The following is a 22,460-nucleotide window of genomic DNA, read 5'->3' as shown; positions in this document are numbered from 1 at the left end:
CGACATGGATTCCTAATTGTAACCTTACACTGGAGCTCAATCAATTTGGATCCTATCTCTTTACAGTCTTCCTTGGGCGACTACGGCTTGATGGGTTGAGAAGTAGTCTTGCAATTGGAAAGTTGCCGGTTTGATTCCAGCTTCTCCTTGTCACATGTCATTGTGCCCCTGGGCAAGGCACTTAACCCCATGTTGCCTACTGAGCTGCATATTGGTGTATGAATGTGTGTGTGATTGGATAAATGTGGCTCTAGTGTTCAGTGCTTTGGGTGGTCAATATGACTGGAAAAGTGCTTTATAAGTTCAGTCCATTTATCAGACACTAAGACCTTAATTTCTAAATTAAGTTCAAATTTTATTTTTATCTGTGGAGAGGGCTGTACCTTGGAGACACAGTCCAGCCCTTTTTAGCTCAGGTAAGATAGATCTGCTTCAGGAGTGGTTTAACACAAGAAATGCAACAGTCATGGCCCATGTCCTGGAGACGTCTGTATGGTGACTTTTAAAGCATTGACTCTGACACCAACATCTCCTCCAAACCTCCAATGGGCTTTGCTTCACAATGCTCTTATAGCTGCCGTAATCCTTATTGCTTTGTGGAACCTTTTCTACTGGACTTTTTCCTTTCTCTCAACTTTCCGTGCCTTTTCTATTTAAGTCATGACTATTTAAGAGTGCTCTTTATACCATTGTGTGCTCAAGATATGGCACATCTTGCAAATTAAAACAAGTAATGGAGGAATATGGTTCTTCTGTTGATGAAAAGGTGGATTTTTTAAAATATTATTTTGTGTTTTACACTAAGTAAAGCTGGAAGTCCAAATACAGGGCTAAAGCAATGATGAAAATAAATTAATAACTTCCTTTTCCTACCATGCTTTCTCCTTCCACTTAACTTTCCATTAACAGCCATCTTATGTAGCCATGGTGTTTTGGGGCTTACCTTTTCCCCCTAGTTACCTTCCCTGTGGGGGAAGTGTTGATCCTCAACACTGGAGCGCCGCAGGGCTGTGTCCTCAGCCTTGCTCTCTTTACCCATGACTGTCTGCTATCCACCCCACAAGCATGGTGGGGAAGTTTGAGGACGACACCACTGTGGTCGGTCTCATTTCCAATAACAGTGAGACCCATTACAGAGAGGAGGTCCATAATCTGATAGAGTGGTGCACCAGGAACAACCTCGTCCTGAGCACCAGAAAAACCAAGGGGGTAAGAATAGACTACAGGAAGACATCTGAAACGGACTGGACTTTTCACTGAGCTTCCAAAAACTTTTACATTGCTACCATAGAAAGGGTTTTACGTCTCAGCATAACTGTGTGGTATGGGAGCTGCACAGTGCAGGAGAGGAAGGTGAGAAGTGCACATGGAATTGTGGGAAGCCATCTACAGGATTTGGACTGAGTTTATGCAGCACGAGTCCAGACAAGGGCCAGACGCAACTAAACTGATCCCACCCACCCGGGCAATGCACTGTTCGCCACTCTTCCATCAGGTAAACATGTCAGGAACAATAAATCCAAAACTAACAGACTCAAAAAAAAAAAGGCTTCTTTGCAAAAGCTGTGAGGGCTATCGCCCCCTGCTGAGAAGCCTGAGTATAGTTACAATAATACTACTGTAAATACATATTTGCAGACTCTAACTGAGCCGGTGCCTGTCTCAGAGAAATTTCCCCACGGTCACACACGATGACAATAAAAGATTTTTAATTAATGGGGTGTGCTGTACAACTGTCAAGACTTTCTCATGATTATGGATGCCAAAACATGATCATAAATGGACGAATCTGAGCTTTAAAAATTACATTTCATTTGTGCTATTTAACATTCTAATTAAATTGAGAAACAATTTTGGGATTTTTCTTGGCAAGCCATAATCATCTGAATTAGCCCAAATAATTCCTTGGAACATACCGCCCTGTATGGATCAATGAAATATACGAGTTCCAGGTTTTGAATTAAATGATTGACATAAATCAACGTTGTGACAACGTTTCAAGTTATTGAGATCCACCCGTGAACTTGACCCTGCGGATTTCTTACGAGGGGTACCTGAATGCAACACTGGTCACCGCTGAGCTCATGCTCTAAAACGAGCGCATGCGCAGTGGTCCCAGGCCGGGGAGTGTCTGAGCGGCTCGTTGGACTCGATGTAGAGGAGCATCTGCAGGAACAATGCACCGGCTGGACTGGGAGGAAAGGATTTTATAAGATTTGGCGTGATCTGAACGAAGCAAGAAAGTCCCAGAGATGGGATCGTATGAGAGGAACATTGATTTGTTGCATATTTGAGACGTGAATGACCTCCAGCGGTACACGGAATTAGGATTTTCTCATACTTTGTTGCCTGCAATATCAACCCTCCCCGACAGACTCGGGAGCAGCGCTGGATTGGAGAAAATATGAATAAGTCCTACTGAAAAACGAACGGCTTCATTACTGGGAATCCATTCTCATGATATATATTAGGTCGCCTTTATTATCTTATTAATAAGCATGCATAGCTGTTTACTAGAGGGCCTCCAGTCAGCTTGAATGGTTGCTGCAAAGTCAAGAAATATTCTTTGCATTTCACGTTTTAAATCCCTGCTTCAGCTTAAAACAACCAAAGAGATTTTCCAGCCCCCCTTTAATAACGGCCTCACAGACTGTTTTTGTCAGACACCGATGGCATAATCTGCCTGGAGGTCAAGAGATGACCATCTGCTGCTGGAACCTGTTTTAAACCTGCAAGCTGATTAACCGGGGAGAGAACCCAAGGCAGGGTTTTTTTTATTCGTCTTGACCGTGTGGCTCCCTGCTGAAGGAGTGATGCTGAGGGCCACAGCGGGCTCCACAGAGGAGAGGGATGAGGAGGATGAAGGGGAGGAAGAGCTGAGGGATGGAGGGGTGCCTTTCTATGTAAACAGAGGAGGCCTCCCAATGGACGAGGAGACTTGGGAGAGGATGTGGCGCCATGTGGCCAGAATCCATCCGAGTGGTGATGCTCTGACCAAGGAGATAAGGGGTGCCACGGACCTACCCAAGGTAAAGTCAACCTTCAGTTATTAATCCAAGATATGCAGTAAAAAACGTGTTCATATTATTAGTCTAAAACTAACACTGCACTGAAATGGGAGTAACAGAGAAATTAAAATAATATAACACATAGGAGAACATAGGGCTGGGCGATAAATCGATTAATTCGAATTTACAATTCTTTAAGATTTCATTTTTGGAAAATCTGGATTTTATTTTGCCAATACACTCATTGGGTTTCCATGAAGAGAACAGCATGTGATGCTGAATATATGTTTAGGCAAAATTATTGTCAAAATATTGTTAAGTGGAAACTTTTTTTTTACCATAATACGAGGTACTTCATTTACTTATTTACTTTTTTTTTTTTAACTTAGTTTGATGTTCACAAGTGCAGTGAAGCCTGTTCTTAGCTCAATGTGTAATACCACTAGCAGCAAATGTTTTGTTATATTTTCATTGTTTATAATGGCACGGCTACCATCTTGTTTTACATGTTTCACAGCTTGTTTTTAGTTGCACCTTGAATCCAGGTCAACTCCCTGACGAAATGCTTGACATAAAAAGCAAGGTTTTAAAATAATTTCTTTAATTTATTTTTATGAAACAAAAAGGAGGAAAAAAATCGATTAATCGGATTTGGTATGATAAAATCAGAGATTTATTTTTTAATCCATATCGCCCAGCCCCAGGAGAACAGACTTTAAACAAAACTGGATTCTTAAAATCTCTTGTGATTAAACTTTATTTTAAAAAAACCCAGACACGATTAGTTACAGGCCCACGTTTAATTAAACATTTTTAGCAAAGGCAATAGAAGAGGAGCACTGTTGCCTTGCAGAAAGAAGGTCATGGGTTCAAATCCCGGTCTGGGGTCTTTCTGCATGGAGTCCGCACGTTCTCCCTGTGCATGTGCGGGGTTTTCTGCAGGTTCTCCGGGTTCCTCCCTCAGTCCAAAAAACGTGACTGTTAGGTGTGAGTGTGCATGAGTGTTTGTCTTGTGTCTCTCTGGTGTCAATGGATGTCTGTGCTACATTTGACATAATTGATCATAACACATTGATTGGTTGAGTGGAAAAGTGTGTGGGATTGTCTGGTAAATTTGTCTCAAAATCTCTTGGCAAACTAGGACCACGTTGCATCAATGGGCATTTATAGATGTGAGAAAGCAAAGACCAAATGTGGGGTTTCTCCCGGCTCAATTCTTGGGCCATTTTTACTTTAGCATTTACGCGCTTGCCCCCAACCCAGATGTTGGAGCGTTACATTATGATGGTGCAGATGACACGGATCTATATTTTTGCCACCACATGACCACAGTCCATTACAGTCTCTGAGTCACGGTGCCCTTACTGTCAATGAGTGAATGCGTCAGAATTTCTTCCAAGTCAGGGCGGAAAAGGTAAGCTTAGAGATCAGCACTCAACTAAACCTTTTACTTAATGAGGCTAAAAACCAAAATAACACTGGTGACCCAAACTTTAACATCTAAAGGAAGTCTTACTACATCAGCCTCCTACCATCTTAAAAAACTTGCCAGAATAAGGGGCTTCCTGTAAAAAACAAGATACAGACGTACTACTGTGTTCTTTTGCTTTGTCAGGGTTAGACTATTGTCATCCTGCCGTTAAGCTGTCCCTGAGGAAAATGGATCCAGATCCTTAAATCAATACACTGGCTCCATGTGTCTAAAAGGACATATTTTAAAATCCTGTTATCTGTCCGTGAGGCACTGAACGGTCTTGGGCTTAAATACATTTCAGAGCTTCTGGCCAGTTGTGAACTATTTAGACCCCTCGTGCTTATCCAGTGTTCCTAAGACCAGAACCACATAAAAAGAGGCAACTACTTTGTGATATAACCAGACTATCTGTTTTAAATTTAAAAAGTTTTTCTGTTTCTTTACATAAAATGCTGAAATTGTACCAACATTTTGTTTATTTTAGGGTTTAAACTGAATTCTCTTCCCCTTTTGTTCCCGCAGCTCTTTGAATCTTCTTGCACATGTACCCTGCTGTCCAAGTTGAACTAGCCACGCGCTGCTTTGCTTCAACTCGCAGTGAATATTTGCAATTGTTATGCAGTTATTTATCCCCGCAGATTCCAGTACCAAGTGTGCCTACATACCAACCAACAACTACCATCCCACAGCGCCTGGAAGCCATACAAAAGTACATCAGGGAATTACAGTATCCTTTCATGCATTTACAACAGTTGCTTGCTTTTATTTAACTCTGAATGGATGTAATTGCTGCGTGTTTTTTTGTCAAATTCACTGAGCAATTTTTTTTTTGCAATGTAGGCCATCCAGGGTTAACCAAAACCATGATTTCCACTTTGGTCAGAGATTCATTCATAATTAATCAGCAGCCTATGAATATAACAAAGCACTTTAAAGAGCTGAGCCGTCCTCTCCGATCGCGCCGCGCTGCACGTCTCACTAACTGTCCAACCTTAACACTGTCCCACAGGTACAATCACACAGGAACACAGTTTTTTGAGATAAAGAAGAGCCGGCCTCTCACTGCGTGAGTTATATTCTTACAATTCTTAAAATCAAGACACAGAAAGGTTTCTGTTCTCACAGGCTAGCTGTGTGTGCGTATCTGGGTATTAGCTGCGTCTCTTGTTCGCTCCAGGGCGTTGCAAGTAGCTTCTAATGTCAGTCAGCAGACGCCTGAAACACACTTCCTGACCTCGCTCTATTACATTTAGCTTCCATTTCCCTGGAAATCGTGTTGACCTTATGAAAACAAGTACAGTTTTAGCACATGATGGGAGCTAATATGGTGTTTGTGTTTTATGCAAAGAATTACATTACATAAAAAAAGAAAATCTCTTTGATTTCATTTGTTTTCCCAGGTTGATGGACATCGCTAAAGAGATGACAAGAGAAGCCCTGCCGATCAAATGTTTAGAGGCGGTGATCCTCGCCATGTATCTTTTAAGCCACAGAGCATGTTGCATGATACAGATTGTCTTAAATGCATCTTTAATTGCAGTTGTGAGTTTGGTTCTGACAGTGATTAAACTAACACGTCATTTTCCACTTCCTTACTGGCACCCCTGGTAAAGATGTGTAAGCCGTCTTTTATTGCAGCAGCATAATCATCCATTTAAATTTTTTTTTTAAAAACACGTTTGATTTGAATAAACTCCCCGCTATTCCTAAAGATGAAATGTAGTTACAGTATTTATATGTTAATCCGTGTGTCTGGGATGTTTCATTTAACATCCACGACTTCCTCTTCTCTAGGCTATAAATAAGTCATGACACAGAGGCCTATTTCTCATGAAGAGAGGCATAACAGCCGTTGAGCACTAGCAACCAGTTGTTTGGACGGCATGCCAGGAAAATGCCTTTTTTTTCTTTCATCCCACTATTACAAACGTAAATGCACAAAACATTTTCAGACAAACATCTGTCATGCCCCATGTTCCCAAAGTGAGGATCCAAATTTCTGACTTTACAGATATATTTGTGTTAACATAGCAAAATTTTGCCTTTATGAACGGAAAATAATTTTTTCTTGCAAATATATAAAATCATTCTTAAAATTTCTGAATTTTTTTGTGTGAAGATTTACTCCTCCGTGGCCCATAATTTATTTTCTTTAATCTATAATGGCCCTACTTCATTTTAAAAAATAAAGAAATAATATTTGGTGTACAGATATAAAGAACATTACAACAATTAAGTCATAATATTACCCAAACAAATTCATAATGTCATGAGAGTAGCGGGAATATTACAAGAAGCCACGCAATCATTTCAAAGTCCTGATAAGAACAATAATTTGATGCAGATGTGCTAAAATGATTCATTATTTTCTTATTTGCCAAACTGATACCAACGTATAAGATGCTGAACATTCTTCATTCTAACATTCTAAAATTACTACTTTATTACTTCAGTCTTGTCATTTTTTAAAAGCTGTATACACATCCTTACCAAGAGGGTAATCATGTGGCCAGCATCACAATATAGAAGCTTGCCTGGATGCAGACGTTTGAATCATAATCACAATATAAAGCTGTTGATTTTGCCTGTTAAAGTCAATAGGGACATTAATTAAACAAAAAGCAGGTCTGCTTTTATTATATAGAATTTCTAAACACTCTCATTGCCTCCACAATCCAGTGTATAAACCTCGATGTCCGTTTCCTTGATGCAACGAACTAGCCATCTCACCAACAACATGCCCGGCGTGGAGCGATTCCCGCTCAGCTTTAAATCTCACTTCTCAGGGAACCACTTTTACCACATCGTGCTCGGGGTTCACAGCGGGGGACGCTTCGGCGCTCTGGGCATAAGCCGGAGGGACGACCTCATGTTCAAGCCTCTGGAGTTTCGAACACTCATGGACTTGGTTCAGGAATTCGAAGGAGCCTACAGGGGCTATTGGCACACCCTGCGCAAGATTAAGATCGGACAGTATGTGTCCCACGACCCTCACAGCGTGGAGCAGATAGAGTGGAAGCACTCCGTCCTGGACGTGGACAAGCTGAGCAAGGAGGAGCTACGGAAGGAGCTGGAGAGACACACCCGAGACATGAGGCTGAAAGTACAGTTTGGCTTTGAATTTCTTGCTTTTGTGTTTAGTTGTTACAGCTCGTGATTGCTTTTTCATGGTTTTGTGTTTGTTTCCTGGAGCTGGTACATCTTACAAATCAAAAAAAGTGATTTGAAGTTGAATTTAGTTTTTTGTTCAGCACCAAATGTCATATTTAGCTTGAGAACTGGAAATCCAGCAGTCTTTCCTGTGATTGTATTAGCCACCACATGCTCATGTGACATTTCTTTCTAAGATTTTTTTTTTTACTTAATCTTCTGTAGTATTATAATTTTCCAAAAAACAGAATTTTGTATTTGTATTAGCAACAAGACATAATCAACAAAACTTACAAAATCATCAAATATTTACAAAAAAGTCACCCTTTGAACTCAATTACTGAAATAAATTAACTTTCTCATCATATAATTAGTGGTTAATTAGTTAGATGCTTTGCTTCCTTGTGAAGACGGTAAGACTCTGAGTTAGTCTGCTGGCTGAGAGGCTGGAGTGTTTCTCTCTCATCGCCTCTCATGCCAAGACAAAGAGGCGGCGCGTTGTGGATGATAAAAGTAATGCGATGACTACTTTGTGCAAATATGGCTCCATCCATCAGTAAGAGGCCTTTCTACTGAGTGCTCGGCACAATCACTTTAAAAGCAGGAACAGATTAAAGCTGCGGGCATTCGAGAAGGGCAGAACAGAGGGACGGTAATGTCTGAATGTAATTTTAAAGAATTGATCCAATTTATTTATTTATTTTTTTGCAGATTGGAAAGCCGGCGCCTCCCTCTCCCACTAAAGACAGGAGAAACAGCATGGGTTCTCCTCTCAAAGGACCAGGCAGCCCCATCCGGAGGATCAGTCGAGCTGAGAGACGGTAGGATTGATCTCACGCTCTTCATGACCTGTTTCTCATGGAAAGAGTGCAGGCGCTGCAATCGTTTAGCGTTCAGTAGATATAAAACACCCGCAAACCCCTGATTAAATGACTGGTTTTTGGTGTTGGCAGGAAAAAAAGACAAAGCAAAACTTTTTCATGCCTTATAGAGTGACTTAAAAACCTGTGCAAGTTCTTTTTTAGGACACACACTGTTTTTTGTTATTTTTATTTTTTCCCTTTAAAAAACTTCACCTTGCTTTTTAGTGTAGTTGTACAAGTTAAAGGTCACAATAAAGGTTAAAAAGGTTCTGAAATTATTTATCTTGGTCTCTTCATATATATATAAATATATATATATATATATATGAAGAAAAAGATATAAGAAAAAAAATATAAGAATCAATATCTATATCTCTAGATATATACACACACATATATACATAGATATAGATATATCTATCTGTATCTCTCTCTCTCTCTATATATATACATATACATATAAATGTGTGTGTGTGTGTGTGTGTGTGTGTGTGTGTGTGTGTGTGTGTGTGTGTGTGTGTGTGTGTGTGTGTGTGTGTGTGTGTGTGTGTGTGTGTGTGTGTGTGTGTGTGTATAGATAGGTAGATAGATAAATAGACAGACAGACAGACAGACAGATAGATAGATAGACAGATAGATAGACAGATAGATAGATAGATAGATAGATAGATAGATAGATAGATAGATAGATAGATAGATAGATAGATAGATAGATAGATAGATAGATAGATAGATAGATAGATAGATAGATATATATTACAAACACCTGGTATTTTATCAGACTCTCCGCTGTATTTGGGAATTACTCGTGGCCTCAGGCCATGACTCCCAACTCTCTGTCACATATAAACAAATGTACGTCTTTGTTTATTTTACAATTATTGTGTTTTTGTTGCAGCCCCTCTGGAGAAAAGAAGGTTTTGGAGCAGAAATCTGCCGATATTAACGGATACCAGATCAGAGTGTGAAGAAGGGTTCTGTTGTTACCACACATCCGCATGATGGACCCACCAAGTAGACATTGGCCTGTTTTGTTTTTCTAATGCATTCTGGAATAGGTCACCAGCAACCGTTCTTCCTGAAACAAACGCCTCACTAAACTCTCCCTACGTCGTTACAGGCTCTTTTCCCCCCTGTAACAGTTGCAGTAATTGGTGCTGGTAAAGCTCCTGTTTTATGAAAAGAGGGAGTAAATCTGCAGATAGTTGTTGTTGGTTTTTTTTACATATATATTAATAAACACGTGCAGTTTTGCTACCTTTAACCCAAAACGATGTTTGAATAAGTACGGTTCGGTGTAATTTACATATCACATCTCTATGCTGTTAGGCTTTCCTACAATCTGTATCACTGTACTGTAAGTTTGAGACAGATTGTGTAGTGTAACACCACCTAGACTCCACTAGACAATAGTTACATGTGTGCTGACTAGTTTATACCTGCTACCCTCGTGCCTTGTTTAAAATTCCAATGGGAAAACAAAACATTTAATGATCCCAAAATTTGTTTTGCCTTCAGAAAAACAAAGTCTATTTGTACATTTCCAGCTGAGTAATTATATATGTATATGTATCCAAATGTTAAAAGTATTAGGAGGTGATTACTGTTATAGCTACCAACTGAGCAGCTTCAGTATATATTTCAAACAGAGCGCTATTTTACCAAACGGTTCTGCTCAGTGGTGTACATGCACTTATCATCGGTTTTGGTTCTTGGTTTGATTCCAGCTTTTAAGCATAGTCCACAATTTTCCAACAGGGTTAGGATTGTGGCCACTGCTGAAGCTTGATGTTAGCCAGCGTGAGTGTTTGGGATCATTCTGAAAACCCCTACTGTGTCCAATTTTCAGCCAGCTAACTCTTGAATGATTGACTAATCCGTAAGTAGTGCTGTCATGTATGCCTTTTTGTAGCCAGTTTGTTTTAAGCACCAGTACAATTGGCAGTAAAAAAGACCCTCAGTATGATGCGGTCTGACTCTTCCACAGACTAATAATCCATTTGTGGCCAGATTGATCTGCCTTTGTCTCCTTGACCATTAAAACTCTTCCCCTAACCTGGACAGATTGGGCTTTTCTACAGGAGAAACAACCCCGAACATCAAAACTGGTTCTGGAATAGATGAAGAATCGAGAAACACTGGCCGATCTCAAGCCAGTTGAAATACTTAACCGATTTTGCCATTTAGGAGACGTCCAACGTCCAGTCAGAGTAATGCTACAAGTTTTGCTGACGCCACCAAAAGTGAATGGCTAAGAGAAAACCCACAATAAATTCAAAGTTTTGCTAAAAGAACACAACTCCTGTCACCGTCACCCTTGGGAGTCTCAAAAGCATCATCAAAAGCTTAAAATCTAGATTAAGTCATGATATGTACATGTGAACTTCTGACTGAAACTGCGCGTTTGGTATACAAGCCTCTTTCGTTTATGTATTTTAACCGTAGCATCTTTCACTTGCCTTAAGTGATGTCAAATAGGTGTGAGGAAGTTTTTTAAAGCGCTTTTGTCTGGGCTTTTTTTTGTATTTTTTACCAGAAGTTATGTCATTTTATGGTACCCACTGTGTTTGTGATCAGTAAGCACTTCAGGCTCTTCTGAATTTTTGCCACCGTCGACAGTTTTATCTGCTCGCTGAGTGTTGTCCACTTTCTCTTCCAAGGTTCTGTAATGCAGTTGCTCTGTGTGAAAAGACGCAGTTTGCAGCATCACAATAAAGAGTCACATCAGTTTGTTTTTTAAGTGTTTTCTTTATTTCATATGTGAAATCTGCCGTGTTTCCAAACCCCTCAGCTGATGAGATTAATGAAACTATTATAAGTTGCCTGTATGTCAGCCAGGGAGTGTGTGTCATCGCCCAGGATTTCACCTGAAACACAAACCCATGAGCTGAAGGGCCGCCGCAATGACGAGAGCAGGCTGGGAAGTTTAAACACAAGCCCTCGTAGGTTTATGGAAAAGAAACTCAGTGCCAACAGCTCTATAAAAGGAAAGCAGACGAACCAGAGATCACTGCAGGTTGAGTGGGAGTTTTAGATTTCAGCATATGTTAATTTAACATGAACTTCAACATAATTAACAAGGTTTAAGTCACTAATCTCAAATTTACGCCTTAAAAAGTCTTAAAATTGTCCAAATGTTGCATACTAGGTATTACATTGTATGTGTTATACTTGTACAGTTTATGTTAATTGATTGCTTTTTTCAAGAGGAACCATTATGGTCTAGAAACACTTCTTACGTCCAGTATTTTAAGTACAATCAAAACGCGCTCGTCAGGTTATTCACTTCTGACTTCTTCGTCACAGGAAAATATTCATTTAACGACGCCTTGCCTGTAAACAGATGTTAATACTTATGAAGCTGTAAGAACGTGGGGAAGTTCAGTGAACTGCAATCATGAGAAAACTGGGACATCCCTTTAAATATCCCTTTATTTAAATGGTGACACAGTGATATCACATGTTCTTTGTCTTTGGAAATGAAAGTGATTTAATTACAGGTAATCAAAAATCAAACCTTGTTTTACTCATTAATCAAAAGATGTGTTTTCTAAATGAGGAAAGGATAAATAGTCTCAAACCTTCTGGCTGAACTGCATCTTGTAGCCGACTACCAAAAAACAACAAAAAAAAAAGTCTCCAATCGGTCTTGGGGACTTTCAGCTGTGAGATGTTTGAGGAGCTTCTTGCATGTTCAGTCCATTTCAAGGATTTTGGTGGATTTTCTGGTATTGTTCGGCTCATTGTTATGTTGCAGGGTCCTGTTCTACTTCAGCTTGGCTTTTTTTTTTTAGTGATGGTCACATATTGTCTTTAACCACCTTCTGATATAACAGCTGCAGGTGACTTGGCCTGGTCCTGCTACAGCAGAACATCCCCAATCCGTAACACTTCCACGTATCGCAGAGTGTATCATGATTTTTTTTTTTTTTTAGCTTGAATACTGCATTGAGTTCATGCCAAACACCTTATCTATTGTGGTGTCTGAACAATTCATCCTTATACTCATTTGTCCAAGGAACGTCGTTACAGAAGTTCTGGTCTTTTGTCTCATTCAGGATCTCGTACAGCTTCCGTCAATGTTAAACCTGTACTGTAGTGAGTCGGGAGCAGTGATGATGTGTGTATCTGGAGCATGCAACAAAAATAATTTCTCACTGGGATCATTAAAGTAAGTCTGAGTCTGATTATATAGTTAAACTGGTGCTGGCAGGACCTGCAGTGACGCTCCTTTGTACGTTCAGGACGCAGCAGTCTGTCACCAAAGGAGCTCTCCAGTTCATGCATGCGGTGGGAGACAATGTCCTTTCCCAGTCCTTCTGTCTCCTGCCTCATACACCGGGTCCAGGCGACATCCTGGCACACCAGCGGCCTTCCTGATGAGCTTATCCACTTCCATTTGGGCGAATCAGGTTGAAATATCAATTAGGCTGGCACTTAACTGGGATAAATGAACATTAATACCTTTTGTTTTTTGCTCTTAATGCCACGTATCTGCAACCTAATGGCAGCAACCTGCAATTACAGTAAATAAGGTGGTTTGGGTCAGGAGTGATAGATTTGGCCTTCCTCGTGCTAAGGGTCTTTTTTTTTAGCTTTTAGTAGTACTGTTGCATTACACATCATGGTAGGAACAATCAGAATCATGTTTCCCAACAGGACAGTGATCCAAGATGCAACAGATAAAGTTGTCAAACACACAAAACTTTTATTTATGAATTTCCCCCTAATCTCAACCCAACTGAACAGAACCCTGTGCTATAAAATCAGTCGATTTTAATGCACTTCAACAGTTTCTGATAAGTGGTCAAACACCCACAAAGGATTACCCGAGGCTCATTGATGGCTCTAAAATGCACGTCCTTTCTCTGCAACCTGCAGGACAATTAGCTAAACAATAATGCGGAGCGTTTTTGTACGATCCCACCTTAGAGTGAGGGCTCTAACTCTCTAGGAAATCTGTAGAAAGTTCCAGTGCAGCCTTAAGCGACAGAAGGCCCAACGCTTTTCTAGTATCACACCAGTGTACTAAAAAGAAAACTTATTTACACGCTGAAAGTTTTTACATTCAGACTTTAATCACACACACGCATGCCCACTAAAGAGAACAGATGTTCAGGCCACAATCCCAGCTCTTAAATTATATACACATCCAGACACTGAAAAATGTTAATTTAAACTTTAACCCGCATTGCCATTATTACTGCACAATATTTTTTATACAAAAACATAATAAAAAGAACTACAAAGACGCGTTATGAACCTTATGGCACAATATTTCCACACTCAAAAAACAAGTCGATTTTTAAAACTCAACATAAACGTACTTAATATTTTTTTTCACGCATCATTGTCAAGTTCCAGCTGGAATCGGGCCACCAGACTGAGGTGATCCGAGGGGAATATGTGGTTGGGAAGTCCGTTTAGTGACCACAAGAGGTCCTCAGATGGGAGCGAGAGAGAACCAAGGAGCTTCAGACCTTTTTCTGCTGGCTTTTTACAAGCTAGGGGAAAAAATGAGAAATGCAAAACAAATCATGGTGATTTAACACCGTTTTTCAGGGATTCAAAATTTATTTTCCAATCCTGTCCTTTTACCTCTTTGATCTTTGCTAAAGGTGCGTTTTGGAGAGTAGAAGATGTAGTCAACGGTAGCTGCGCCCTCCGAGTGCAAGGTTGTGACTTCTGGAGTGCCAGAACCAGGAAGGACGTGTTTATAGACAGACTCCAGGTCCACCCGATGTCTGAGAGGGTCTCTGAACCTGTGAAGCATTCACGGCACACCTTAATTCTGATTTCACAGAAATATCATGTCTGTAAATTATCCATTTTGCTATGCGTGTCTTATATAATATTTTAACAAACGTGCCTATTAAAGAAGATCTCACTATTAAGAGACGATATACAACATTTATTGTAAAGTTAAAGGAAAACTTTGAAAACACATCAGATCTGAACTGGACAAAGAATCTTGCGGGATACTGATATGGACTGGCTGAGGTGTTGGGAACAAAAGGACGACACATTATTTAATGAGATCCTGACCGGACCATCTCTGAGCTCCTGGAGAGTCTGGACTGGTGGCATCAGATGGACCTAAATGTGATGTCCCACAGATGTTCTGTTGGACTTAGGTCAGGTGAGCTTGGAGGTCAGTCAATGGTATCAATTCCTCCATCGTCCAGGAACTGCCTGCACACTCTCGCCACATGAGGCCAGGCATTATCACCCCCCAGGAGGAAATCAAGACCCACTGGACCAGCAAAGGGTCTAAAGCATTTCATCCACATACCTAATGCAGGGCAGTCAAAAGTAGCCAGTCAACGGCGGCAAATCGCCGTCTACAGCAGCTCTTGCCGCCGCCTACATTTCCCTGATTATATAATGGAGCGATATTTGTGTCTTCTGGTTGAGCGCGCAGGAACCAATCCGAGCTCAACTCTGAAAAAATCTTCTCACGCGACACTCGCCGAGAAACAGCCAAGCGAGCGCACAGCAGAGCTGGTGTTGAGCGCGGAATGAGCAGGTCGTGTGTGCGAGCAGAAAAGGAACTGACATGTGGGAGCGCATGTTGTCTCACTGCGCGCTCGGAAGTTAGTAACTTGTCATATATTCACCTGATCTGATCTGTTTTTTTGTATGGTGCTAGTAATTCAAATTCAACTAATTTTATGCAAATTTGTTCAAAACCTTGTTAAAACATGATGATAACATGTGAACAAAATGTAAATAATAATGAAAAATACAAAGGTTGTTTTTGAAGAATTGATCATTAACTCTTTTTGCTTTTTATTCAATTTAAAACATGCACTCTGACTCTATTCTTTAAATAATCACCTGTCTTGAAAGCTTCCAAAATACATCAGGGAGACTCTATTTTTCAAAACTCTCCCCTTCGGGGCTCGGGCACCGGCATAAGTGCACCCTCCTACCTGATAGTGTGTGGCCTGCTACTGTAAAAAAGTTTGCCTGCCCTGTAATGGCAGTCAGGATTCCATCGTTTAGCCTGTTCAGGTCCGTGAATCCTTTCACAGTTATGCCTCCCAAGACAAAACAACAAAGAACGAGGAAAGGAAAATGTCTGTGGCCTCTACCTACAGAACCATTCTTGTTTCCGAAGTTGTCTCATTGCTTCCCCTTTAGTGGCCCTGTTCTTAGTTTCTAACTCCAAAACAGCCACAGACACTGATTAACAACCCCTCCACTACTGAACTGACCAGATCAAGGTGTCTGTAGTTTAACTGGCTTATAAATATTCTGACTAGAAAGCGGTCCTTTCATGTTTTTTTAGCAGTGTATAACTAAACATTGTCGTGAACTGACCTTTTCTCATAGTCTTGAACGTCCCCTGAGGCGTCTGAGCTCGAAGAGAAGATAAAACAAGAAAGTTAAAATTCAAGGACAGCACCTGTTTAACCTGGTAAAATGCAGATTTTTCAGTTAGTCATTGAATCGATCAACCAGGCTTCATTCGCTGACTTTGGTAGATAAATACACAAACACGGCTAATGAGACTAAATAAAATAGAAAGCCATATTACATTTAAAAAAAAACACATTACACTTTTTACAAATCTTGACAGCATTGTTAAGGAATTCAAAGTAAATTTACCCATCTGTCCTGCTTGGTTTCAATATAAAATAACATCATTTTTACTTTCATACTTTCATATTATTTTTTTTGTACTGCATGTGTGCACGACCTGGCTCGTTGTCAGTCACTCCCGGAATCAGAATCAGGTTCTGAGGACGAACACAAGCGGCTGGACAGTAGCGGAGCTGCAGCATGAATTCGTGCGTGTACTGACGGGTCTCTGCGCAGGGAGAGCGGCGGAACAAGGGAAACATTCAGATCATTACAAGAACACCAACACAAAGCTACGCGGCTTCCAGCGCTCACCTGGATTTTGGCTCTGAGCTTTACACTCGGAGATGTACTGGCAGGTGTCGGAGATCCCTAGAGAGCTGGGCCACAGAGGCGCCAGCAGCCTGTGATAACTCAGCTTGTAAGAAAGGTCCTCCTGGCCTGAAACCTGCCGGACACAACGAACACCCAAGAGTTGCCTCCATGTCACCAGCAGGAGGACGTTTCGACAGCAGAGAATAACTCGTCAGCTCTGTTTGCTCACCATCCACGTGGGTAAACCCTGGTAGTAGAGCTCGCCGGTGGTGATCAGCTGGTACAGAGGCATGTGGGGAATCGAGTTAAAGTCTCCACAGAAGACGACGTTGCAGTGCTCCCCTCTGGCCTTGCAGGACTTTATCGTGGCGTCGATTTCTGCCAGCATTATCGCCAGCTGGGCCAGCTTCACGTCGCCTCGCCTGGGGTTGAAGAGCAGGTGCGTGGTGGCCACGCAGAGCGGCGGCCCGGCCTCCCTGACCTCGGCTCCCCCGGCGACCAGCGGCCGGAGCAGCAGGACGATGCCCACGTTGTGCCGGTCCAGCAGCTTGGTCTCGGGCCTGAAGAACTCCAGCCTGGAGGCGGCGGCGGCGGCGAAGCGCGCGCTCTGATAGCAAACGGCGCAGCCGTCCGTCTTGGTCCCCGTGCGCCGCTGGTACACGCAGGTGTAGCCTGCGGGAAAACAGCAGCAGAACGCGGGTGAGGTGCCGGTCACAGCGTCACCGAAGCCCACAGCTCCTCTCTCCGTTCCACTTAGCCGGCCTACCCATCTGAGACAGGGCAGGGTGCAGGTGTTCGTGGTAGTGGTTCTCCTGAACCTCTTGCAGACACAAGACCTACACATGGAGACGCAGGGGCATTTAGTGGCGCGTGCAACATTAGACGCATAAGACGATGCGTGGATCTGACTCACGTCTGGTGCCCACTTTTCGATTTCGCTTAAAAGCAGGCTGAAGCGGTAGCTCCACTGCAGCACCTCCAGGGGGCAGTGTGCGTACAGGTGCTGGTTGGACTCCAAAAGGTCTTGGGCGAGGATGTTGTAGGACATGACAGTGAAGTCCACAGAGGCTTTTTCTGATGGGGACGCCGTCAAGACGCTCTCGGAAGCAGCGTCCGCCTCCTCCCACATTCTCCACATCACTGTGTGAAGAACAGAGGCTGAACTGCTGACAGATGCTTTTCAAATCAGAAGATCATCGTGTTCATTTCACATATTATATGAATCTCTTAGAAACAGAATTATGTTTCAGTAGTTCAATTCAGTTGATTGTAGTTATTATGGGTTGCAGGAATTGAAAACATGAGATATAGTTCCTCAAAAAACTGGTATTATTAAAGAGGACCTGTAGAAGACTTTGATTATTTTTTAATATTTCATGGCCAACATAATCTTGGGAAGCACTGGTGGCTTGACAATAATCCAGCAGACAGCCCATCACACCCCCCACATGAAGCATATGCCAAGAACACATCAATGCTAAAGAAGTACCGTAGGACAAAAGTGTGATGCATAATTCATTTACAGAATATATAAATTTCACTTTTTGAGTTAACGTAGCAAAATACATTCTGTAGACCAGAATGTTACTCTAATCTGGAATATTAGATTCCACATTACAGTATTATGCCAAACTTAATTATGAATCACTTTACAAGAATAAAGGTCAACAAAGTGCTGAACACGTACACGTGAAAATAACTGTAAAATTAAAATAGACACAGAACAAATTCAAATAAACAAGATAGTTAAGAAAAGTAAAATAGTTCAAACTAAAATAATTCAAAATATTAAAAACAGAGTCAACCTCTGAGGATGTGCAAAAGGCTTCAGCAAACAGACGTGTTTAAAGAAGAGACCCTAGGGACGGACGATAATTCAATAACAATTTATATCGATCGACAGACGTATATCGATGAAAAAAGTGTCAATAAAAAGTTCAATAGAATAACAGTTTTCCTTCCTTTTGCATTCTAGCTAGAATGCAATATATAACGTGTATATAATGTAGATTATTATTAGTCGTTACATCCTCCCAACCAATCACAAACCCAAATCCAGGCGGTCACCAAGCTCCGCCCCTTCAGAGACTACAAAGAGCACGCTTTCTTTTTTAAAAACTTGCAGTTTTGGTAAAAAGGGTTGAGTTTTAATTTAGTGTCTGTGTGTTCTGTATCTAAAAATAGGTCGGTATCGGTATCGATCAACATGATTTTTTTTAATTTATCGATATGCTTTTTTTTCTATATCGTCCAGCCCTAAGAGACTCGAGTGTAAATGCTTCCTACCGTCAAAGGGCGCTGTCGGCTCCACGGTGGTGTAATAACTCGGAGCAGGAAAGCTCCACGTGGGGCAGGAAACTTGATCGTGTCCTAAAGGAAAGTGCCAGCCGGTTTGTGCATCACCTCGTTCATCAGATTGAAGATAATTCTGGGAGTGTAAGAGCAGGGCGTGCAGTTCGAGGTCAGAACTACCGGCTTCACCAGCAGATAAGTCCGCGCCATACTCGTCCCAGCACTCGGCCTCTGCAGACGCAGCTGCCTCTGGGGTCTCCGACTCGCCAGCGTTGGACACTCTGAGCACATCCTCAGCAGACATGACACACGTCTCAGGGTTTTCAGCCCGGCTTCGATTGTCCTCAGGGCAGTGGGTTTCTTGAACGCCTCCCTCCGCCGTCAGGCATGTTGACGGAGCTACGACCGCTCGCTGTGCACCGACCCGATCACCTGAAGACGTGCTTTGCTCTTCCTCGCTTCGATCCCCGTGCGTGACGTCATCATCTGTTCCGGGACCTTCTCCGTCCTCGGCCGCCGCAGGCAGCGCCTCGGTCATCTCCGTGGCTGCATCATTGCTTCTCTCCTGCGGGACAGCTGACTCCTCATCCAGGCTGGGACGTGTGGCGTCCTCCTGCAGGACCGGTTCTTCTAACCTTTCTTTCGGCTCTTCACTCTGATCCTGCATGTTTGATCCAGATCGGGGTTCGGTATCACCATCCCACACCGTTGTGCCATTAACGGCCACAGAAGCAAGAACACTTTTCTTTGAGGTCTCTAAAAGACAGGATAAAAACAACAGTAGTGAATACTAAGAACTGGTATAATGTGATGGATTGGCGGCTTGTCAAATGGGAGCACTCGGGTGCTGTCCCCCTCATGCTAGTCTCTAAGATTTTCCTCCTCTGTGACCAATCAGCTCTTTCCGCCTTCCTCATCCAATCATAGTTAATTGATATTCTGCGTCAATTCAACTCAAGCCGCCGACTGCTAAGCTTAACTGCGCAGGTACGAATGTCACGCTAACATAAGGGTGCAAACAGAAGAGTCCAGCAACACAACACAGGAGAGAATGGCACAACAAAAGAACATTCAGGTATTTATTTACAAAGTTTTGATAGCACAGGGCAGTCGCTGGAGAAATAAAAGCAGATTTGGACTGGACAGGCCAGGCTTATAAGTAACCGTGAACGGGTTTATTTTTCTGCAATCCCTGACCTCTAGTGCGCCTGCACCCAGTTTTTTTTATTTATTTATTATTATTTATTGTTTTGTCGCTAAAGTTTGGCCAAACTACCCTTTTACACGACAGTGATCCGTTGACAACGGGATCGTTGATCCGTCTTTGTTAACAAAACTACATAATGATGAAGTTTTAACGCCGGATCTTAGACCCTATTGCAAGCTGCTTAGTTGATCTGTCACACTGATATATATAAATAATTCAAGTTTTTGTTGTTGTGTTGTATTATTTATAACCTCAATCTAAGTTGTCCAAGTTTAAAATATATTTGATATCTCTAAAATATAGTTTCTAAGTAATGTGAATGTGTCATAATAAAAAAAAAATAAGTTTGTGCACGATGTTGCTTATTGATGCAAGGAGATCTTTCTTATTAAAAGGTATATTTATTATTTTTTTATTTGAGGCAAGTTTTTCCAGCTTTTGAGAACACCTGCTCACGGAACTGATGAGGAATGAAAGTTGAAGGAACAGGCAAAAAAAAAAAGTTATATATGTATATATATATATATATATATATATATATATATATATATATATATATAAAGGAATAATTTAAACCTAGGATCATTGACATGTATTTGGAGTTTGATACACCAAACAAATAACTTATTTGCTGTCAAAGATCAAATTGATTCCATACGGCCAGAACTTTTTTTATAAAAATGCATAGATGGGATAGATGAGTAAAAAAAAAACAAAAAAAAAACCACAGCAAAGCTTTTCCGTGTCCGTCAAACAACGTCATCGACTGCGAAACCGTAACACAGAGTCACGTGATTAACTGCAAAACGCCACGAGGGGGGGCGTGAAAAAAACAGGTGCGAAGTAGCGCCAGCTAGCAGTTTATACGGCTAAGTTTCTATTAAGACAAGGAGACTTGGGAGAGGACGCATGCTTGTTTCCCTTTAAAAGCAGACGCTTTGCATTGCGCCGAGATGTGAACGCAACACGGAGCCAAACAGTCGCCACGGTGAACTTTGCGCACATAAAAAAGAACTGCTCGGTCAGCAGCGAACTTAACCTTAGCAAACATTAGTCCACCATTAGCAGTTTAAAAATAAAAAAAACATGTCTAAGCTTCGTTTATACTAAGTAACACCTTGATATGTTGTAGTTTGATGTACCTGACGGTTGACGGAACAAGAACCGAGCCAGGGGATACAGCGCATACAACAGCAAAATACCTATCATGATTATTTACTGAATCAGCGCATGCGCACTTGTGTTTAGGGGGGGTAAGGCAAGCGATATTATCATATAATTTGCTGCACAGAGTCAAGCGTGACATTGTGGACGCCTGTCTTGCAGGTAGAGCACGTATGTTGCCTTCTGTCATCAACAACAAAGCACACAATAAAAAATATGAACTAAACATATAAATTTAGTAATTATGTAAGAGACCTGCTTTACCGATTTACATATTTCTTTCAGGAGCATTTTATCACCCAAGCATAATATTTTGCAACTCAAAGTCCTTTTACACAAGTTAACGTCAAATACAGGCATAAAAAAAAGCTAAAATACATTGAAATAATCGATAAATACTAAGTTATGCAAAGAGAAAGACATTTAAAATGTTCCACGGAGAAAACATAATGTAATCATATATGAAGAAACAGGAGAATAAACAGATATCCTGTTATATTCAGTTCATCAGACCATCTAAAATAGGGCTAAAAATATGATTGCGACATATTTGAGGCATATAGATAAAATAAATACAAATGATTTTGTCATTATGACACTAAACTGCGAGTTTCTTGTTTTAACTTTAAGTACCAATACTTTCAAAACCTAACAAGTTAATTATAAAAGTTCTTTCAGCATTCTTGCAGCTGAATTTTGTGTTAATTTTTTTGGAGTGGTCCTCCTGTCAGGAAGACCGGCAAGTAGACAATTACAATACTGGTACACTTGAGCTATAACTGCATGGATAAACAACTATATATCATCTATTTACATGGCAAAGTGTATGGTGGAGAAGATTGTTTAATTTGATAAATAAAATAAAAATGAAGAATGTAGTAACAGAACACATGCACCAGCGGGTACTGAGAAAATCCAGTAATTAATTAGCATTTGTTAAGTAATATGTTACTATAAAAAGGGTTAAACAGCAGTTAAATTTATCTTGTCCATTACAAGATAAAGGTGCACATAAAAAGAAAATAAGAGAAAGAAAATTCATTCTAGGATTAAAGGACTGATGTCTCAGCAGGATCTAGAAAAACTAATCCATGCGTTTATTTTTAGTCGAATTGATTACTGCAACGGTGTTTTTACAGGTCTGCCTAAAAAGTGGATCAGACAGCTGCAGCTGATCCAGAACGCTGCTGCCCGCGTCCTCACTAAGACTAAGAAAGTAGAGCACATAACCCCAGTTCTAAAGTCCTTACACTGGCTCCCTATATCTCAGAGAATAGACTTTAAAATACTTCTGTTAGTCTATAAATCCTTAAATGGCTTAGCACCTAAATACATCACAGACTTGTTATCAGTGTATCAACCCTCCAGACCACTAAGGTCTTCTGGCTCCAGCTTACTCTGCA

The 22,460-nt window shown here is 41.1% G+C and overlaps 2 protein-coding genes across 3 annotated transcripts; one reads left to right on the top strand and one right to left on the bottom strand.

The window, feature by feature from the left end:
• The first annotated feature begins 2,096 nt into the window (after positions 1-2,096).
• On the top strand, positions 2,097-11,227 carry vash1 (vasohibin 1). Of its 2 annotated transcripts, none has more exons than XM_036150679.1 (7): positions 2,097-3,029; positions 5,121-5,209; positions 5,492-5,548; positions 5,883-5,957; positions 7,204-7,581; positions 8,344-8,453; positions 9,394-11,227. In XM_036150679.1, exons 1-7 carry the CDS (start codon positions 2,814-2,816, stop codon positions 9,495-9,497), a joined length of 1,029 nt encoding a protein of 342 aa, XP_036006572.1. In that variant the 5' UTR covers positions 2,097-2,813; the 3' UTR covers positions 9,498-11,227. The 2 variants fall into 2 exon arrangements, with proteins under 2 accessions (XP_036006572.1, XP_012707065.2); XM_012851611.3 differs by having other exon boundaries at positions 7,204-7,585.
• Positions 11,228-13,551: 2,324 nt separating this feature from the next.
• On the bottom strand, positions 13,552-21,139 carry angel1 (angel homolog 1 (Drosophila)). Its single transcript, XM_012851600.3, has 10 exons — positions 21,036-21,139; positions 18,681-19,442; positions 17,308-17,534; positions 17,161-17,230; positions 16,624-17,066; positions 16,395-16,527; positions 16,198-16,308; positions 15,819-15,852; positions 14,094-14,257; positions 13,552-13,999 (listed from the first exon to the last, which is right to left on the bottom strand). Exons 1-10 carry the CDS (start codon positions 21,100-21,102, stop codon positions 13,836-13,838), a joined length of 2,175 nt encoding a protein of 724 aa, XP_012707054.2. The 5' UTR covers positions 21,103-21,139; the 3' UTR covers positions 13,552-13,835.
• Between the last annotated feature and the right edge of the window lie 1,321 nt (positions 21,140-22,460).

Source organism: Fundulus heteroclitus, chromosome 19, assembly GCF_011125445.2.
Source record: "Fundulus heteroclitus isolate FHET01 chromosome 19, MU-UCD_Fhet_4.1, whole genome shotgun sequence".
In the NCBI taxonomy this organism is placed as follows: domain Eukaryota; kingdom Metazoa; phylum Chordata; class Actinopteri; order Cyprinodontiformes; family Fundulidae; genus Fundulus; species Fundulus heteroclitus.
This window is presented reverse-complemented; position numbering and strand designations above follow the sequence as displayed.